Source organism: Musca domestica, unplaced genomic scaffold (genome assembly GCF_030504385.1).
Source record: "Musca domestica strain aabys unplaced genomic scaffold, Musca_domestica.polishedcontigs.V.1.1 1, whole genome shotgun sequence".
Taxonomy (NCBI): Eukaryota; Metazoa; Arthropoda; class Insecta; order Diptera; family Muscidae; genus Musca; species Musca domestica.
The window spans coordinates 3,696,409-3,711,044 of record NW_026712114.1 but is presented as its reverse complement, the minus strand read 5'-3'; the positions used below and the strand labels follow the sequence as shown (position 1 = coordinate 3,711,044).

The 14,636-nt window shown below is 33.2% G+C and overlaps 2 protein-coding genes across 2 annotated transcripts; one reads left to right on the top strand and one right to left on the bottom strand.

Annotated features, from left to right (window-relative positions):
• Positions 1-3,503: 3,503 nt before the first annotated feature.
• LOC101893645 (serine protease snake) lies at positions 3,504-8,912 on the top strand. The gene is made up of 5 exons (XM_005182987.4): positions 3,504-3,664; positions 3,728-4,456; positions 7,843-7,979; positions 8,034-8,143; positions 8,200-8,912. The coding sequence occupies exons 1-5, from the start codon at positions 3,589-3,591 to the stop codon at positions 8,786-8,788; spliced, it is 1,641 nt and encodes a 546-aa protein (XP_005183044.3). The 5' UTR covers positions 3,504-3,588; the 3' UTR covers positions 8,789-8,912.
• Positions 8,899-12,222, bottom strand: LOC101893480 (serine protease snake). The gene is made up of 8 exons (XM_011294011.3): positions 12,077-12,222; positions 11,681-12,016; positions 11,384-11,583; positions 10,859-10,980; positions 10,632-10,787; positions 9,395-9,477; positions 9,151-9,308; positions 8,899-9,091 (listed from the first exon to the last, which is right to left on the bottom strand). Exons 1-8 carry the CDS (start codon positions 12,147-12,149, stop codon positions 8,924-8,926), a joined length of 1,296 nt encoding a protein of 431 aa, XP_011292313.3. The 5' UTR covers positions 12,150-12,222; the 3' UTR covers positions 8,899-8,923.
• Between the last annotated feature and the right edge of the window lie 2,414 nt (positions 12,223-14,636).

Here is a 14,636-nt window from a genome sequence, read left to right as displayed (position 1 = left end):
CTTAGGAATAACCTATTGGTGAATGGCTAAATAGTGGAAGGAAATATTATTAAAAAGGAACACATATATGAACATGACAAAACGAATTTTAATATCAAACTCTGCCCAAAACTAACGGAAAGGGACATATATCCCAATAACTGGGATAAAATGAATGTGGCTAGAGCTACGGAAATTTTTAGAAACACTGCTTCCGCAGCCATAAGCACACTTGTCGAAAATGGTGTCGTAAATGAAGAGGCGGAGATCAGAAGCGATTTCATAAAAAAATTAACGACGTTTTTGACGAACTAAACGTTAAAAATATACACTCATATGGCCAACCAATCAAAGGAGGATGCAGCATAAAAATAGACCGACTAAAAAGTCATTAGAATTCGTAGACAAAATCACAAATAAAATGTGTGTTGGGGTTAAAGCAGACAAAGCATCATTATGTTGTCGGATGAGACTTTCAAAACCTGCGAAGACGCGAATGCTATGCTTATCGGGAAACTGAATCAAGTTGCTCTGGAGAATGTATTTTGCCGCTTCAGAGCACAGGGAACCAACAACCACCCATCCGTCAGGGGGCTACGAAGCCATATTGCCAAAAAAATGGTGCTCGTGCATTAAAAAATTGCGAGCAGGACATTGGGCAATTTCTTTTTATTTTATTGAATAAGCAGAAGCCTTATTGCAAAATTGATGATAAAGAATCATTTATCGATGAAATAATAACATATTTGGATAACCTCGGTGACATATTAAAAAATAAACTAGAAATTAATGTGAAACGCTACGTGCTTGGTTACACAATTTTAAAATATATTTTGAATAAATCTAAATGTATAACATGCAACCTGCTAATGACAAAGACGGAGGCCGGTGATGATGGATTTAATTTTTTTTAAATGAAAAACTATGACGTATATCGTGATTAGTAAACCCACAAGAGGAGCAATTTATAATATACCAATTATATATTGGTACAAAAAAAAAAATAAAGTACCCCCATGTCACATATTTAAAACAAATTGTCTAACAGTCCATATTAAGAAAAACAACCAACACATTCCCCTGATTTCTGCAGGAAGGAGACTATATGGACCACCTACATATTACAACTTTTAATATTGAAAAATATAAAATGGCTTTCAGAGAATTTGGTGCTAGAGCTGACCAACGAAATTATCAAAAAAAAAAAAAAGAAAATAAAAATTAAAAAAGGAATTTTAATATTAAAATATACATATTAAAATAAGACCAAAATCGAGTACAATTTGGAGTCTGAGAAGGTAAGGTATTTCCAAATTATAGACGAATTTAAAGATAAATATTCATACTATTGGGAAAAAATATGAAAGATAGACCGATACTATTTTATCAACTGGGATGGAAAAACCTTACATCAAGGCAGCTTCTAGAGCACAGTCCTACAACACTTACAAATATGTTTTACATTATTAAAATTGTTGCATGCGTATGTTCCAAATTCTAAAGCATATATACATATACACATATATGACTATATTTTTTTTTACCCTCCACCATAGTATGGAGGGTATATTAAGTTTGTCATTCCATTTGCAACACCTCGAAACATACATTTTAGACCCCATAAAGTATTTATATTCTTGATCAGCATAAAATTCTATGTCGATTTAGCGATGACCGTGCGTCTGTTGAAATCAAACCAGCTTTCGAACGAAATGACGTATATTGATTAAATTTTACTCAAATGTATATTATCTGCATATAAGAGTACCTCCCGATATTCGGTCTTTTGATGATTTTAGCGACATTATTCACCGGAATTTTTTCAAATTTGGTATTTGATGTTCGTAATGGATTCTACAGCCTAAGATAGGAAATTATCTGTGCAGGTCCTCGTCTTCGTATAGCCCCCATATTTCCAAATTCGTTCCAAAGTTCGGCCCAGCCGAACTTACTGCTTTTTAACTAGTTTAGGGTACTAGATAGTGTATAGGGCACTAGATCTAGCAGTAGAAAAAAAGTTTTCTGTTTTTATTTATTTAACAAAATATAATAATTTACGGCAGGTTAGATTTTTTGAAACAGCCTATTTTTAATATAGCGTAGACGTCTTCAAAGATTATTAATCACAAATTTCCATGTGTTGTGTAATTTATTGACGTAAATATTAAAGAAATGGGAAGACAACGAGGACAAATCACTGTTGAAGTGAGAAATTTAGTAATTAAACATTACAAAAACCTTAAATCGCTAAGTGAAATATCTGTGATTGAAAATAATACATTACAGTACAGTACATCATAAAACGGTTCAAAACAGAAGGATGTGTAGAAAATAAGTCAAAAACGGCAAATAATAAAATATTTACCTTGAGTATATTTTACAGCAGATCAAACAGGATCCATTTTTGAGTGCACCGAAGGTCGCAAAAATTGGTGAAAATGATTTGGAAAAAGTATGTTGCCCTCAAACAATTAGAAATATACTGCATAAGTCGAATTACAGTGTAAGAAGAGCTAGACATAAATCTCTAATCAGCAAGCGAATTCAAGAAATAAGATTGAGATTTGCCAAGGAGCACATATCAAAAGATGTTACATTTTGGAAAAATGTGCTGTTCACAGACGAGAGTAAATTCAGAATTTTTGGTTCAGATGGCAGACCTTATGTATGGAGAAAGGCAAATGAAGCGCCCCTTGCCAAAAAATATGAAGCCTTACGTGAAGCACGGTGGTGGGTCAATAATGGTGTGGGGTTCATTTTCAACCTCTGGAGCTGATGTATTCCATTTTATTGGGGGTATTATGGATCAGACTATGTACCTTAGAATGTTTGCCACTCTGTAAGGAAAAGCTCGGCGTTGACGAAGATTATTACTTTTATCAAGACAATGATTCCAAACACAAGGGTAATAAAGTGCGGTCATGGCTGCTATATAATTGTTCCCACGTCCACACATAAACCCGATAGAGAATTTATGGAGCCATCTCAATGGAAAAATCCGCCAGCATACCATATCTTGCAAAGAAGATTTAAAGAAAGCTTTGTTGGAAGAAGGTAAAGTCATGCAATCATATGTTTATCTTGTTTTTTCCAAACTACTAATTTGACAACCCCTGATTGTCAAAACTAAGGTCATATAAGGTCGGCCAAGAAGACTCAATAAAATTAGCAGTTTTTGCATTATTGTGATTTGGCTCTTCGTAAATTTTATATGTTTATTTTAAAGTTTATATGTCAGGGTATGAGCTTATATGGTATGTATGGGCTTTCTGATCGATCTTGTAAAGGTCAAAATGTACATTTATATATGTAGAGTTGGGTATGGTTATTTGAATTTTTTAGCATGATTACTTCTACTCTAAACCTTTTATATTATTAAAGTGAGTTAGGCTATTCCAATAATTAAATGACTGAATTTGATGATCTTGATTCCCTTATTCACTCACTCTCTCTCCCTATCTGTGTTTTGCTTGCACTCTTAAAATATCTGTTAGCCGTTGTTCACCACTACTGACTGTCACTGTCATCGTTGACAAGTGGAGTATAACAGTTTCATTGCAATATTTAATTAAACGAAGTTAAGAAAGAGAACCGAAAAAAAACAATCATATGGACCACCAAATGAAATTTGTAAAAATAAATGTAATGTTAATTGTTTATAATCTTATTGTCGGGTCAATAAAGGGTAAGGCTATCAGATAATCAAGAAGAGTAGAAGAAATACTTATAATTCAACGTTACCCTTAAGCTTTGGACACCCCTCCTGTCTATCATTATCAATATCAAACCACCAGACTTACCATACAAAAAGAATGGCCAATTAAACCGCCCGGAGACCTGTTGGACTCCCACAACAACGACGCTAACAACCCACAAAAACCTGCTGGGAAAACAAAAAACATACCAAATGATTTGGATCAGCAACATCGCTTTTATCCATCCACCGGAACGACAACAGGGTCATTTTACATCTCTCCCATGCCGGTTAATATTTTTAAATCTCCACAAATAACGCCGACAACCGCGAAACCAAATATGATTGCCACCACAACGAAGACGTCTCTCGCTCCTCATCCACTGACGCTGTTCTTAAATAAATTACCCGCCGATGGGGAAGATAGTTCGACGAGTAATTTAACACCTTTGAACCCGGCACCCATGTTAAAACCCAATCCATTTGTCAATCATCAGGGTCAGCAAATACAATTTGCCCCCAAAACGGGCGGTCATGTGGTAGCTCCCAATGGTAATATATTTAAGGGTCCTCCATTACGTCGCGAAGAGGGAGCATTTTGTAAACGCAGTTTTGATGGACGTAGTGGCTACTGCATTTTGGCCTATCAGTGTTTGCATGTCATTCGGGAATATCGTTTACATGGTACCAAGATTGATGTTTGCACCTATCGGCGTAATATACCGGTGATATGTTGTCCCTTGGCGGATAAGCATATTGATGATCAGAGGATAAGTGCGCAGAGTAAGTTTAATGTGAATGAGTTTCAGAGGGATGATGATGCTTTTAAAACCTATTTAAATTTTAAAAATTCTCTCACGATTAAGGCTCTGATAATCCTTGAAAAATAATTTAAAATTCCACGTTTAAGGATCTTATAATCCTTGAAAAAAATAATTTAAAAATCCTCTCAAGATTAATGCTCTGATATTCCTTGAAAAAAAAATAATTTAAATATCCTTTCACGATTAAGGCTCTGATAATCCTTGAAAAAAATATATTAAAAATCAACGTTTAAGGATCAGATAATCCTTAAAAAATCTACGTTTAAGGATCTGATAATCCTTGAAAAAAATAATTTAAAAATCCACCTTAAAGGACCTGAAAATCCTTGAAAAATATATATATATAAAAATCTACGTTTAAGGATCTCATAATCCTTGAAAAAATAATTTAAAAATCCACTTTAAACGACCTGAAAATCCTTGAAAAAAAAATCATTTTAAAAATCCACGATTAAGGATCTGACAATCCTTTAAAAAAATATATTTCAAAAATCCACCATTAAGGCCCTAATAATGCTTGAAAAAATAATTAAAAAATCCACATTTAAGGCTCTTACAAAAAATATATTTTAAAAATCCACGTTTAAGGCTCTGATAGTCTTTGTAAAAATATATTTTAAAAATCCACATTTAAGGCTCTTACAAAAAATATATTTTAAAAATCCACGTTTAAGGCTCTGATAGTCTTTGAAAAAATATATTTTAAAAATCCACGTTTAAGGCTCTGATAGTCTTTGAAAAAATATATTTTAAAAATCCACGTTTAAGGCTCTGATAGTCTTTGAAAAAATATATTTTAAAAATCCACGTTTAAGGCTCTGATAGTCTTTGAAAAAATATATTTTAAAAATCCACGTTTAAGGCTCTGATAGTCTTTGAAAAAATATATTTTAAAAATCCACGTTTAAGGCTCTGATAGTCTTTGAAAAAATATATTTTAAAAATCCACGTTTAAGGCTCTGATAGTCTTTGAAAAAATATATTTTAAAAATCCACGTTTAAGGCTCTGATAGTCTTTGAAAAAATATATTTTAAAAATCCACGTTTAAGGCTCTGATAGTCTTTGAAAAAATATATTTTAAAAATCCACGTTTAAGGCTCTGATAGTCTTTGAAAAAATATATTTTAAAAATCCACGTTTAAGGCTCTGATAGTCTTTGAAAAAATATATTTTAAAAATCCACGTTTAAGGCTCTGATAGTCTTTGAAAAAATATATTTTAAAAATCCACGTTTAAGGCTCTGATAGTCTTTGAAAAAATATATTTTAAAAATCCACGTTTAAGGCTCTGATAGTCTTTGAAAAAATATATTATAAAAATCCACGTTTAAGGCTCTGATAGTCTTTGAAAAAATATATTTTAAAAATCCACGTTTAAGGCTCTGATAGTCTTTGAAAAAATATATTTTAAAAATCCACGTTTAAGGCTCTGATAGTCTTTGAAAAAATATATTTTAAAAATCCACGTTTAAGGCTCTGATAGTCTTTGAAAAAATATATTTTAAAAATCCACGTTTAAGGCTCTGATAGTCTTTGAAAAAATATATTTTAAAAATCCACGTTTAAGGCTCTGATAGTCTTTGAAAAAATATATTTTAAAAATCCACGTTTAAGGCTCTGATAGTCTTTGAAAAAATATATTTTAAAAATCCACGTTTAAGGCTCTGATAGTCTTTGAAAAAATATATTTTAAAAATCCACGTTTAAGGCTCTGATAGTCTTTGAAAAAATATATTTTAAAAATCCACGTTTAAGGCTCTGATAGTCTTTGAAAAAATATATTTTAAAAATCCACGTTTGAGGCTCTGGTAGTCTTTGAAAAAATATATTTTAAAAATCCACGTTTAAGGCTCTGATAGTCTTTGAAAAAATATATTTTAAAAATCCACGTTTAAGGCTCTGATAGTCTTTGAAAAAATATATTTTAAAAATCCACGATTAAGGATCTGACAATCCTTTAAAAAAATATATTTCAAAAATCCACGTTTAAGGCTCTCATAGTCTTTATAAAAATATATTTTAAAAATCCACGTTTGAGGCTCTGGTAGTCTTTGAAAAAATATATTTTAAAAATCCACGTTTAAGGCTCTGATAGTCTTTGAAAAAACATATTTTAAAAATCCACGTTTGAGGCTCTGATAGTCTTTGAAAAAACATATTTTAAAAATCCACGTTTAAGGCTCTGATAGTCTTTGAAAAAATATATTTTAAAAATCCACGTTTGAGGCTCTGGTAGTCTTTGAAAAAATATATTTTAAAAATCCACGTTTAAGGCTCTGATAGTCTTTGAAAAAACATATTTTAAAAATCCACGTTTGAGGCTCTGATAGTCTTTGAAAAAACATATTTTAAAAATCCACGTTTAAGGCTCTGATAGTCTTTGAAAAAATATATTTTAAAAATCCACGTTTGAGGCTCTGGTAGTCTTTGAAAAAATATATTTTAAAAATCCACGTTTAAGGCTCTGATAGTCTTTGAAAAAATATATTTTAAAAATCCACGTTCAAGGCTCTGATAGTCTTTGAAAAAATATATTTTAAAAATCCACGTTTGAGGCTCTGATAGTCTTTGAAAAAATATATTTTAAAAATCCACGTTTAAGGCTCTGATAGTCTTTGAAAAAATATATTTTAAAAATCCACGTTTAAGGCTCTGATAGTCTTTGAAAAAATATATTTTAAAAATCCACGTTTAAGGCTCTGATAGTCTTTGAAAAAATATATTTTAAAAATCCACGTTTGAGGCTCTGATAGTCTTTGAAAAAATATATTTTAAAAATCCACGTTTAAGGCTCTGATAGTCTTTGAAAAAATATATTTTAAAAATCCACGTTTAAGGCTCTGATAGTCTTTGAAAAAATATATTTTAAAAATCCACGTTTAAGGCCCTGATAATCCTTGAAAAAAAATAATTTAAAAATCCACGTTTAAGGCCCTGATAATCCTTGAAAAATATATTTTAAAAATCCACGTTTAAGGCCCTGATAACCCTTTAAAAAATTTGTTCTAAAATCCACGCCTAAGGCCCTGATAACTCTTTAAAATTTTTATTCTAAAAATTCTCGTTTAAGGCCCTGATAAATCTTGAAAAAAATATATTTTAAAAATCCACGTTTAAGGCCCTGATAACCCTTTAAAAAATTTGTTCTAAAATCCACGCCTAAGGCCCTGATAACTCTTTAAAATTTTTATTCTAAAAATTCTCGTTTAAGGCCCTGATAAATCTTGAAAAAAATATATTTTAAAAATCCACGTTTAATGCCCTGATAAACCTTGAATCCTTCGAGAATCATCAAAATCAATGTTTATTAAATTCCATGATTAATTTCCCTTTTCCTTCTTTCAGAATGCCAAGAATACCATGAAGCTGTCAGAGGCATAAGACTGGGTCTCCCAAGAATACTATCTGGAAAAATGTGTGTTTCCAGTATTCCCCTCATTGTTGGAGGTCATGTTACACGAAGTGAAGAATATCCTCATATGGTAAGGACGTTAGCTTTCTATAAAAAAGAATTTACTAAAGCAACATTTTCATAGGCTGCCCTGGGATGGACCCAAAGCGACAAGGAACTAAAATGGGGTTGCGGTGGTACGTTAATAAATCAAAGATTTGTATTGACTGCGGCCCATTGTGCAACATCTGGAGGGTAAGTTATGGGTAACCCACAAATAATTAGATTAATATATATTTTTTTATTTTCAGACGACCACCGGATATGGTACGCCTGGGCAGCCAGAATCTCAACGAAACCTCTAAACATCAAGTGGATATAAAAATTCTAGTTATTATCCTTCATCCGAAATATCGTTCATCTTCCTACTATCATGACATAGCCTTGCTAAAGCTAACCCGAGATGTTGAATTCTCGGAAACGATACAACCGGCATGTCTTTGGCAACAACCTGATATGGACATGGATTTAGCAATTGCCACCGGTTGGGGTCGCACCGAGTTTATGGGACCCAAATCGAATGACTTGCAAAAGGTGGACCTGAATATAATCGATCAAAAGATTTGCAAAGACATTTATCGTAAAGAACGACGGCTGCCTCGTGGCATTATTGAGGGACAATTCTGTGCGGGCCATTTGGAGGGTGGCAAAGACACCTGTCAAGGTGATTCCGGTGGTCCCTTGCACGTGGAATTGCCCGAATTTAATTGTGTGAAATTTGTCATTGGCATAACATCGTTTGGGAAATTCTGTGCCGCACCCAATGCCCCCGGAGTGTATACGAAGATTTATACCTATTTGGATTGGATTGAGAAAATTGCATTTCGTAATGGAATTTAAGGACAATATTTAGCTTCAATTCCCTATCTCCCACTTCTGTGTATACCCTGTAAATTAGGAGTATTATTTTTATTATTGTTTTAAAATTAGAATGGCAAAATACACATAGCTTTAAGTTTTAAAATTCGGCCGGTTTTACTTCCATACTTGACTTTCGATCCATTCAATGAAAGTATATATTCTGGTATAGATGCTGGGTACACCTGTGGCACAGCCATCACCAAAGGAGGTTAAACCCACAACATAAGGGACATAGGTTTGATATTTGGCCACATTCAGCAGCAAGGGACCACCTGAGTCACCCTGAAATAAGAAAAAATATGAAAATCAATTCTATATTTTTTTGAGAAATGTATTCCCACCTGACATGTATCCATTTTTCCATTTGGATCACCAGCACATATTTGCCCAGCATCCAAGCCATTGGGTAATTTATCACCTGTCTCATAATATGGTTTGCAGTTCTCATTTGTAAGGACATTTAAGTGGACCTTGAGCAAACTATTTGATGTGGGACCAGCTGGAAAAGAGCAAAGATGAAATATGAGAAGATTTAAAAAATTATATTTTGAAATGTCTGGATGTCTAAATGTCTGGAAATATTACCAAACTTTGTTTGTCCATAACCAATGGCGGTCAAAACTTCTTGTGGCAGTCCTTCGTTGGCCCAAAGACATGCAGGCCTTGCCCTGAAACCAAAGGAAATGTTAAAAAAAGAAAAATTTTAAGGCATGACTTATTGAATGGTCATAACTACTTAAATATTGAGTATCGGGGTTTTTAGTCATTTTGGACAATAGCTATATTAGGGCTACAAACGTGGATTTTTAAAATATATTTTTTTAGGATTACCAGAGTCTCATACGTTGATTTTGTCAAGGACTATCAGGGCCATGAACATGGATTTTTTAAATATATTTTTTAAGAAATATCAGGGCCTTAAATGTATTTTTTTTTAAATGTATTTTTTCAAGGACTATCAAGGCCATGAACATGGATTTTTTAAATATATTTTTTAAATGTCTATCAAGGCCATGAATGTGGATTTTTTAAATATATTTTTTTCAAGGACTATCATGGCCATGAACGTGGATTTTTTAAAAATATTTTTTCAAGGACTATCAACGCCATAAACTTGGATTTTTAAAAATAATTTTTCAAGGACTATCAACGCCATAAACTTGGATTTTTAAAAATATTTTTTCAAGGACTATCAACGCCATAAACTTGGATTTTTAAAAATATTTTTTCAAGGACTATCAAGGCCATAAACTTGGATTTTTAAAAATATTTTTTCAAGGACTATCAACGCCATAAACGTGGATTTTTAAAAATATTTTTTCAAGGACTATCAACGCCATAAACGTGGATTTTTAAAAATATTTTTTCAAGGACTATTAAGGCCATAAACGTGGATTTTTAAAAATATTTTTTCAAGGACTATTAAGGCCATAAACGTGGATTTTTAAAAATATTTTTTCAAGGACTATTAAGGCCATAAACGTGGATTTTTAAAAATATTTTTTCAAGGACTATTAAGGCCATAAACGTGGATTTTTAAAAATATTTTTTCAAGGACTATCAAGGCCATAAACTTGGATTTTTAAAAATATTTTTTCAAGGACTATCAACGCCATAAACGTGGATTTTTTAAAAATATTTTTTCAAGGACTATCAACGCCATAAACGTGGATTTTTAAAAATATTATTTCAAGGACTATTAAGGCCATAAACGTGGATTTTTTAAAAATATTTTTTCAAGGACTATTAAGGCCATAAACGTGGATTTTTTAAAAATATTTTTTCAAACAATGTCAGGGCAATAATTTTTAGCCAATCCTACCTGGAACTTCTCTCCAGCTTAACCACTGCTATATCATTGTAAGCATATTTGGAATCATAATCCGGATGCTGAATAATACGCCTAATTCGAATCATTTCAACATGACGACGTTCATCCAAATCACCACCACCGATTCGAACAATTTTTGGGGGTTCCCTATAATGAAATAAAAGCAACATTATTAATTAATACAATTTGTTATTAATTAAAACAAAAACATCACTTACCCCCCAAAGTTGGCACAGTGGGCAGCTGTTAGAGCATATTTTCGGGCAATTAACACACAGCCACAATGATATAAGATTTCCGAACGCCGGGAAGATGAGGATTCACGCCAGCCCAGGGCACACTTTTGAAGTGGAAACAACAGTTAATAGATCTTAGTGATTTTAAAATGGGAATAGAATATGGACCCTATATGGTATACACATAATCAGTCTTAAAGTCTATTTCGTCATGGTGGCATGACGATTCAGCTTTCAATATTTAGATACATCTTTGAAATTTTGCAATGCATTGATATTATTCTTGGGATGATTGTTATTTAAAATGGAAATATATCGTACAGCAAGCCTCCTCGTTTTCAGTATTTTAGAGTTTTCTGGCTCCATTTCCAAACAAATTAGCTGTTATTGGAAATTTCAGTTTTTCTCCTAGATGCATTTACTCCTCGCAAAATGATTTTCAATGTATGTCCTCTTTTTGGTAGAGTCTGCAACTAGCTCTCCTGCTTTTTTGGCATTTCTACTTACCATATAAGGAAATTCATCCTCATGTGTGGTAATACCTCCCACCACCTCTGTATCGATGGCAGTTTCCTTCTGAATAATTTCCTCTTCCACAGGTTCCAGCATTTCATCGATTGTGGATTCTGAGCTGTTATTATTTGAAGATCTTCTATGTCTATGACGGCGATGCGAACGGGAATAGGGGCTATAAGTTGCTTCACATTCTGAAGAATAAAGAAATAATATTTGAATTTAATCAAAGATGCTCAAAATATTCGAAAATTAAAAGTTTTTTTTTTTTTTTTTTGTTTCATTTCTTACCTTTTTCACTTCTCCTTTGTGCTGGTAGATTATAATAAGCAGTTGGTGGTAAAAATGGATTATTTGGTGATGAATAAAATCCCACCAATGGTGACCGCGTTGTCGTTGTTATAACATATGCCTCAGGGCAGCAAACAAAATTCTCATAACCATTAAAATAACAACTGAATGGCATTCTCTGATAGTATTGCCAATTTTGTACAGCACTTGAACATTTTGGATATGGCACGCAGTGGCCCTTCAATCCAACCGAATTCACATAACAATTCCCCAGACCATCATAAGTTATGGTGGGCAAGGGGGGAGCAAATCCATAATAATTACCACGATGTTGAGCTGCAAAGAAAAATTAATCATTAAATATTAAATCAATTTAAGTATATCAAATTAACCTACCTTCGATACCAAGTATCCAAACTGAAGAAAATAACACAATGCCATATACGATTCCACGATTTGAAGAAAACATTTGTGGAATATTTAGATTTATTTTATGAATAATTTTAATGGTGTTCTTTACTGTCTGGTGTCCGTTTAGCAAATGCGAACCTAATGAACTTCTTTCAATTTCTATTCGCATTCGTCGATATTCCAATTGTATTTCTTTTTATACCCTACACCACAAGGTGGTCAGGGTATTATGTCTTTGTGCATTTGTTTGTAACAGGCAGAAGGAAACGAGATAGACCCATAGTTCCTTTTGATGATCTGCATAGAATCACATTCTGAGTCGATTTATGCATGTCCGTCCGTCCGTCTGTCCGTCCGTCTGTCCGTCCGTCTGTCCGTCTGTCCATGTATTTTTGTAAACAAAGTACAGGTCGCATTTATTGCCCGATCGAGATGAAATTTTGCAAAGATATTTTGTTTGGCCCAAGGACGAACCCTATTGAAATTGGAGATAATCGGTCAAAATTTAGATATAGCTCCCATATATATCTTCGTCCGATTTGCCTTTTATTGTGCACCAAACGTGTAATATCAGCCCGAATTGTATGGAATTTTGCATATACACCCAAATTAGGCCTGAAAATATGTATGCCAAATTTGATCGAAATCGGTTCAGATATAGCTATAGCTCCTATATATATTGTTCATCCGATTTGTTATTTTTGTCCACCGCAGCCGTAATTTGCACTATGCAACAAAAATATTTGGGGAAATACATCAAATACAGCTCAGAAATACATTTGCTAAATTTTATCGAGATCGGTTCAGATTTGGATATAGCTCCCATATATAACTTCGTCCGATTTACCATTTATTGTGCACCAAACGTCTAATATTTGTCCAAATGGGATGGAATTTGGCACTTACGACCGAATTGAGTCTAGAAGCTAGTATGTCAAATTTGGTGAAGATCGGTTCAGATATAGCTATAGCTTCCATATATATTATTCATCCGATTTGTTATATTTGTTACCCACAACCGTAATATCCACTCCGTAACAACGATATTCAGGGAAATATATCAAATACAGCTCAGAAATATCTTTGCCAAATTTTATCGAGATCGGTTCAGATTTGGATATAGCTCCCATATATATATTTATCCGATTTCAAATTAATTGTGCACCAAATGGGCAATACAATTCCGAATTTAAAAGATACAAATGCTTCGGCATATTTAGTCCTTTGAACTTTAAATTATAATTATAATTATAGCGTACATAATTTAATTCTCCCATGAAAACTTTTAATTGTTATGTGGAGCTCTACTTAATTAGCAAAGTGGTGTAGGGTATCATAAAGTCGGCCCCACCCGACTTTAAGACTTTCTTTACTGGTTTTTCTGTTTGTTTTGATTTTGGATTTGAAATGTTCCGCTTTCTTACTAAGAGCTTCGTTTTTTTCACCAAGAGTATCCAGTAATGATTCAATTAAGATTGATGAGTGAGTACTATTTGTGGTGTTCTCTGGAAATAAAAATAAAATATATTAGTTTGTTCCGACGAATTGCGATTTGCGGTGTTTTTCATTTGTTAAAAACTAAAGTGCTCAAATGTGAAGCAAGATTTCGAAAGTGTGTTGTTACTAATTCGGTTCTAGCTTCAGCTTTAAAAAATTCGGACAATTTCTTGGGCTGGCGCGAAATATCGGCTAGATTGAGGGGGATAGATTTGCCAGGTCGATTAAAAAGGTGCAGCCAATTGTGGGGGTCTATATCACATGCCGGGGAGACGTTTCGCACATATTCGTCAATTCGTGCCCAATACGAATTAATTGTGCCAAAAGAACCCGGACGTTCTTTTCTCCGTTTTGGGAGCGAAAAAAAAATCGAGCAAACTCAATTTTTCGATGTCAATTTTCCATTCTGGCCAGTAAGCTTTTCCTTGGTTAAGGCAACATCTAAAATATAAAATTGACAATGAAGAGCATAAATAAAAAGAACAAGCAAAAAACCAGCCGGTCCCCCACCATTGGCAACGAATTTGGAAACTTAAAAAAAATACGTTAAAAATTCTGATAAAATTATAAAAATACCGAATATAGCCGTTATATTGGAGTCTTTACGAAGACGTGGACCTGCATAGGCAACTTTTGTCATAAGCCATTACAATATTCAAATTCGAAACTTCGGTGAATAATGTAGCTAAAATCATCAAAATACCGAATATTGGGAGGAACTGTTATGTGAGGTCTATACGAAGACGTGGACCTGCACAGACAATTTTCTGTCATATGCTGTAGTATCCATTACGAACTTCAAAAACCAAATTTGAAAATTTTCCAGTGAATAATGTCGCTAACATCATCAAAATACCGAATATCGGGAGGTGCCGTTATATTGGGGCTATACGAAGCGTGGACCTACACAGACAATTTTGAGTCTTCGCCTGTAATATCCATTATGAACTTCAAATACCAAATTTGAAAGAATTCCGGTAAATAATGTCGCTAAAATTATCAAAATACCGAAAATAGGGAGGTACCATTATATGGGAGCTATACCAAA

Bases quoted from the DNA above. Each gene is read 5' to 3' on its own strand.
- LOC101893645 (XM_005182987.4), top strand. From the start codon at position 3,589: ATGGACCACCAAATGAAATTTGTAAAAATAAATGTAATGTTAATTGTT. The intron at 3,665-3,727 runs GTAAGGCTATCA...GTTACCCTTAAG, and splicing joins TATTGTCGGGTCAATAAAGG to CTTTGGACACCCCTCCTGTC. The intron at 4,457-7,842 runs GTAAGTTTAATG...TCCTTCTTTCAG, and splicing joins TCAGAGGATAAGTGCGCAGA to AATGCCAAGAATACCATGAA.
- LOC101893480 (XM_011294011.3), bottom strand. From the start codon at position 12,149: ATGTTTTCTTCAAATCGTGGAATCGTATATGGCATTGTGTTATTTTCT. The intron at 9,478-10,631 runs GTAGGATTGGCT...CTTTGGTTTCAG, and splicing joins AAGCTGGAGAGAAGTTCCAG to GGCAAGGCCTGCATGTCTTT. The intron at 9,309-9,394 runs GTAATATTTCCA...GCTCTTTTCCAG, and splicing joins TTATGGACAAACAAAGTTTG to CTGGTCCCACATCAAATAGT.